The sequence below is a fragment of the Gavia stellata genome, chromosome 11, assembly GCF_030936135.1.
Source record: "Gavia stellata isolate bGavSte3 chromosome 11, bGavSte3.hap2, whole genome shotgun sequence".
Lineage (NCBI taxonomy): Eukaryota > Metazoa > Chordata > Aves > Gaviiformes > Gaviidae > Gavia > Gavia stellata.
This window is the reverse complement of record NC_082604.1, coordinates 30,803,273-30,809,546: the sequence shown is the minus strand read 5'-3', so window position 1 is coordinate 30,809,546 and position 6,274 is coordinate 30,803,273. Positions and strand designations below refer to the sequence as shown.

At 42.5% G+C, this 6,274-nt stretch overlaps 1 protein-coding gene across 1 annotated transcript; it reads left to right on the top strand.

Moving 5' to 3' along the window:
- Positions 1–311: 311 nt before the first annotated feature.
- TM4SF4 (transmembrane 4 L six family member 4) lies at positions 312–5,328 on the top strand. The gene is made up of 5 exons (XM_009812314.2): positions 312–485; positions 740–829; positions 3,012–3,145; positions 4,830–5,019; positions 5,311–5,328. The coding sequence occupies exons 1-5, from the start codon at positions 312–314 to the stop codon at positions 5,326–5,328; spliced, it is 606 nt and encodes a 201-aa protein (XP_009810616.1).
- The last annotated feature ends 946 nt before the right edge of the window (positions 5,329–6,274 follow it).

Below are 6,274 nucleotides of genomic sequence, written 5' to 3'. Positions count from 1 at the left end.
AAAATATTAACAGAGGTTACTGGTTGTCATAGTAAAATGAGAGGCTGCACTGAACGTAATTTCATTTACGGACGTTCAGAAAATTGACATCACGGCTGCGAGAACGTATAAATAACCAGCACGCTGCATTTCTGATCGACTGCAGCAGCATCTCTGAGGGAGCATTCTACAGGCTCAGCTCCTCTAACGGCACAGCAGAAACTGGATTTTGTAAAGTACACCGAGAAGCTCCTTTTTATAAAACACTTCTGAGAACGTCCGAGAGATTTTTCCTCTGCCTTTAATTGTGTTTGCCATTTCTTTAAACAAGCATGTGCACGGGAGGTTGTGCTAAGTGCCTGGGAACCACTCTTATCCCCCTGGCTGTGCTCTGTACCCTCGCCAACATTTTGTTGTTTTTCCCTGGAGGAAAAGTGGTTGAAAACAATCTACACATTACAGATGAGGTTTGGTACTTCGGAGGGATCTTGGGATCTGGTGTATTGGTGAGTATACAAATTCAGACATTCCCACCTTCCCCGCCCCTACTTTGCATTGCTGAATTCCCTCAGTACCTCAAAAGCAGGTTCCAACACTGCAAATTCTTCTCTGATAAACAAATAAGTTACAAGCGATCCAACAGTTGTGCCGTAAGTAACTTAATTTGGTGATAAGAAAAAAAAGACATAGAGCTATTATATTTAAAAGCAAATGTAACTTGAATTCATCCCAATTCAAACTGTATTTCTGTTATTGGTAGATGATCTTCCCTGCCTTGGTATTTTTGGGCCTTAAGAATAATGATTGCTGTGGATGCTGTGGTAATGAGAGCTGTGGAAAGAGGTTTGCGGTAAGTGAGAGGAAAGATGGCAAAAAAGTAAAAGCTAAATTGTTACCGATGCGATATATGTATCTTCTCCTCACAGTCATTGAGAGACTAGACCGATGCTGTCCAGAGCGTAGGACACAAAGCCCTGCCATTTGTCCGAGTGCTGGAAAGTAGAAATAGCAGGCTGTAAAAATTGTATTATGCCTTTGATGTTGTGCCACAGGTACCACAGCTGTACTGCCTTGACGTCTTTTGCTATCACAACATACTTATAGTTGCTATCATAACTAAAACTGATTTCTGAAAGATCTGCACTTCGTTTTGCAGAGCATAACAGTGCTCTCTTCAGCCGTTTTTTGCCGGCAGTTTTTAACGTCATTCTGACAGGTGGGCGCTACATTCCCAACCCGCTGCAGACCCACGCAATGGGCTGTGAGTATCTCACTAGGTTCACAGGAAATTTCAGGTTGGAAGAGACCTCGGGAGGTGACCTAATCCAACCTCCCGCTTAACGCCAGGTAGACTAGGCTCCACTTTGAATGTATAGCTTCCTTTCACACTAGAAGTGGAAAGTTTCAAGTGGATACCTTCAGACACTAGTAAACATTTCAAGCATTTTAGTTTAAAAATGAGATTGGAGAAAAAAGAAATCTATTTCTACTAGGAAAGTCTGTCCTTTTGAAATAAATTGTTTGACTCAAGTAGATCATTACACTTTTTTATAAAGGAACGGGTTTTCAATTGAAAAAAAAAGGAAAAAACAAATAGGAAAAGAATCATGACTGTGAGGTTAACAAGAAGCCTTCCCTAAACCCCTGTCTTTGACACTGTCTTCATGCAATCCCAACAAAGCAGGTGGAACTTCGAGGGGAGGAATGGAGCCACAGATTTCTCTTCACCACACTGTATCACCGACTTTCTGTTAGCACTAGTTTAGCTTTGAAGACCACATATATCTCAGCGACTACCAAACTACTAGCGTTTCGCTGCCAGGCTACCACCCGCACCTCTGCAATGCAGCTGAACTGGGCACATGGTTATACACGGGGGTGACCGGCTGTGAGCGCTCGCTGCCTGTGCTCCCGCTGGTGTGTGTAAACTAAACCGTGGACGCCTGGTGCTGCCCATAAAGCAACCTACGTTCTGCAGTGCAGGACCTTGGTGACGACTCACGTTAGATGGCAGCTGACTGAGAGACTGAGAATATTAATACAGTCATAAGTACTAAGTACGCTGTGCTTAGAGTCCTGGTGGCCTTACCACAGCATGACTGAGAACTGAATTTGTTCTTGTGTGTTAGCTGAAACACCATCATTATGATGTCTACTACATAAGCATAATGTTTAAGTTAGCTCCATCAGATATATCAACACAAAGATGTATGTCAACACTCAAGGCAAGAGTCTGGTGATGAGGTCTGAATAAACGCTCACAGACCTGAAAGTATGTTTCTTTTTTTCCTCCACCTAGATCACTTTGATTCAGTAAAAGACACTACTGCTACCTACAAACTATTATGGCTACAGGGGCTTCAGAACTCAAGCAGGGCATTAGTTTTTGCATGATTTACTTACATATTAGTATATATGGAAATGCCGTAATGGAAAGCCAGACAAATAAAGATGTCCTTTCCATTCCATTTCAATTGCACTATTAGAGCTAATGACGACAAGTACCTGCGAGGAGATAAAGTGTACTAATAAGAAACCTGAAGTGGAGACTCAGGAAGGAAAAATATAATTACTTGGTCCAAATACAACCAAGATACCAAAGCTAACTTGTAAAGGGTCCTGTAGATTTTTTTTTTAATGCCTTGAGTGGTCCAAGACTTCAGTCTTGCCTATAATCTCTTGAGAAAGACATCCACTTCGGTGAAACACAGGACCTTGAACAACACCACTGGGTAAATACTGTCTGCAGGGGAGGAGTGCCATCTACTGTGTCAGCGTCAACCCCTTTCGTCTTCAGGCAAATGGTGCTAATTCTTTTAAAGCTTCTAAATACCACTGCAGGTATGCGTTATACATTCCTTGTGTAATTGCAAACCAATATACTTTAGCTGTTCAGGAGTTGACTGAGGAGCTGAATTTAGGGAATGTACATTCACATTATTAGGGTACATTTACATATTCACATTCACATATTAGGGTACATTTCATTGTTTGAATGAGAACAAAAATAACATCATTTTTCTCTTCATCAGATGTTTTCTTCTATAATATTTGCTGCAGTTGGAGTCCTGGGAGCTGGATACTGCTTTGTTTTGTCAGCAGTAGCCCTAAACAGAGGCCCTAAATGTTATACTGGAACAGAGTGGACATACCCTTTCCAGGATGGGTAAGGCAAGACAATCAGAAAAAAAATGTTATATGTGTTTTAAGTCTGTGATATGATTTAACTTCCAAATCTGTTGTGTGAAAATGGGAATTATACTATTTGTCTAAAACACAGAAGCTCTCAGAAGAGCCATCAATGCACAGCAATACTAAATAAGGTTCAAGAGCACGGATGTAAAGACTAGCAAGTACGACCAAAACTACTGCGTTTCAAAGGAGCCAGTAAAGAGAAATGCACAGCCTTTGAGGTTATTCTTGGGATGATAAGCAGTATACGGGGATAAATTCCACCTAGGTGAATAGCAGTGACATATTGAAATTTGATGGTATTCGAATGATTAGTATCTATGTGTCATTTTATCTCAGTTATGGAATTTGGGAGTTGTCTGTTCCTCACACTCTGCAACTCAAACATGTTTGCTGTCATGTGTATTTATCACTTTCACAGAGGTGGTGTGAGGAACGTGAGACCCTAGCAATCCAGTTGCGCAGGGCTGAAGTCAGCAAAGGTCCAGCTGAAAACAGGGTACGGTGTGTTACCAAGGAGAGTAGGACGGATTGACAAGGGGTGCAGTAAACCCCTCATCACCCCAGAATCTTTAATAGAGTCTTCCTCAGTCAAGAGTGACCTAGCAACATTTCTTGCATAATACACCACAAAATTATAGTTCAGGTTAAAAAGACAAAAAGAGGTATAATATTGTATGTTACACATTATTTGTTCATGGGCCAGTGAGGGCTGGAAACCAACTGCTTTGATCTAATTCTAGGAGTATTTGGAAAAATATGCTCTGTTTCAAACACAGTTTTGGTTGCAGTCATTTGACAAGAACACAAGAAACAAAAGAGCATTAAGAACACCCAGAGCAGATATAGTAAGTGGTTAAGCAGTTCACAATTAAATCAAAATGTGAAGGTAAAAATTATGGAAAATAGATTTGCCTAATCCTGCTGTTCTTTAGATGAGGCATCTAGCACAGCAAAGGGTGTTCTTCTCTGCTCAGTGGGCAAGAGGTGACTGGTCTTGTAGCATTTGCTGTTTTGTTAGGAAAACTGAGTTTATTCATCTTGTATCATATTGTTTTGATAATTCACTTGTTTTGGTTTTACTACAGTGTAATACAGTAAACTAAGACAAATAGTTAGGTGTAGACACCCACTCCCCCACCGCCCCACCCCCGGGCTTTCTGCCATGGAGGGGTTACAGAAGGTGCCGCACTCCCAAGGAGACCCTGCGCGTCCCCTCTCTGCGGGGGTCTGCTTTGTGGGGCATGACGTAGCGCCAGACGTCAGCGCTGCTTCATCCAGCAGAGAACCCACAGCAGCAGTGGCAAGAACGCCTTCGACATGAGACATGGGCACCGACGAACATCCGTTTGGCACATGCTTGGCCAAGATCTCTTCTTCCCAAAATAGCAGAAACTGCTCAATTGTATCTAACATGTATTAGTCTCTGACTGTTCCCTCCTGATGCCTCGTCTTTTCAAATCAATTGCTTCAATCGATCTAGAAACTCAAATGAAATCACGTTCTGGATAAGTAGCGCCAGTGGGATAATGGGAATTCTTTCTCGCAGTACTGAAGCTGACAGAACATCACAACAGTGACAACTTGTCAGCCGCGACAGACCCCCTCTCTGTGAGCTAACGTTGTCTTCTTCTTAACCGTTTTGTTCCCCCCCCAAGGAATTACCTCGCTAACCACACATTGTGGAACATGTGCCAGTCACCCGAAAACATTGTCCCGTGGAACCTGACCCTCTTCTCCTTGCTGCTCGTCATGAGTGGGATCCAGGCAGTGCTCTGTGGCATTCAGGTGGTGAACGGCCTGTTTGGAACAATCTGTGGGGACTGCAAATGTTGCGGATGTTGTGGGGTGAGCAACTGATGGTTTTCTTTCATTATTTTGTGTACCGATGATAGTTCTATACACACCTGACTAGCTGACAGTCTGAAAAACTAAACGAGCCTTCATTCAGCGCCATGATCATGTTTTCTAAAGTACAGCTGAAACCCTACACTGCTGCCAGGTGCTGAAAATATGATCTCAGTTCGTTTTTATGCTGTTTGTCTGACAGATTCCCATAGCCACTGGGAAATAATAAAAACCTTTGAAAGTCACAGGAATAGTAGCCACTAAATTACCTCCATGTTTCTATTCTTCCAGGGAGATGGAACTGTCTAAAGAATAGGAATATTGCAGGGAACCCCCCTTACCTTGGGAGGCTCCCTTCTGCAACCGTTCCGTAAAGCAGCCCTCAGATGCATCGTCTCTGGCTAAGAAGATGAGAATGAAAGGCACTTCCCCCCACTAATGTTATGAAGCCCTGACTCCCTTTCTAGCCTTCCTGAACCCCCTCATCATGGAATAAAATAAGTGAAACTTAACTCTCACATTCATATTTATTTTTGTAAACCAGCTTCCTTTAAAAAGAGGGTATTCTCAGGCAAAATATTGTCTCTCCTGAGTCAGCTTTCCAACTGGGGATCACCAAATGCTGCTGGTACAAGCTCAGTTGTAATGCAGTTCAGTCTATTTTCCTTTGAGGTTTATCAGATGGAAATATCACAAGTCTAACTTTTTTTGTGTACATGTTTACTTTATATGGAAAAGTGAGGACTTCTCTCTTCCATACCTGCTATGATTAAAAGGCTCTCTATAAAGAGAGTCTCTTACAAAAAACATTCATGAATCTCATGGTGGGGTTTTGAGTCTTTTCTTGACTGTGTCTGACAGATGGGTGTATTCAGCAGCACTGCTGTGCAGGTAAGCGTAGGGTCAAAGCAACAGGCAGAAGAACAGAGTGCTGTGGATCCCTAGTCTGAAGCGTTACAAGTCGTCTTGGACACCACGATACCCTGCTTCACACCAGGAATTCAGTGAGAAAGGCCAATTCACAGGCATTTCTCAGCACGATGTGGATCTGGCTTCTTCACTATTCCATAATCAATTTTCCTCCAGTCACTCTCACCAGAGGGAATGTAACAACACCGTACAGCTGTAGAAGATGAAACTGAAAACAGAAAGTATAATAATACGGGGGGGCTTGTAGAGAGACTTTCCCAGCCTACAATTCTTTGTACTCCAGGGACCTCCTGAGACAAAGGTTCCATCTCCACATTTAACTCTT

Coding starts and splice junctions, on each gene's coding strand:
- TM4SF4 (XM_009812314.2), top strand. CDS start 312: ATGTGCACGGGAGGTTGTGCTAAGTGCCTGGGAACCACTCTTATCCCC. Junction 486..739: donor TCTTGGGATCTGGTGTATTG/GTGAGTATACAA, acceptor TGTTATTGGTAG/ATGATCTTCCCTGCCTTGGT. Junction 830..3,011: donor GCTGTGGAAAGAGGTTTGCG/GTAAGTGAGAGG, acceptor TCTCTTCATCAG/ATGTTTTCTTCTATAATATT.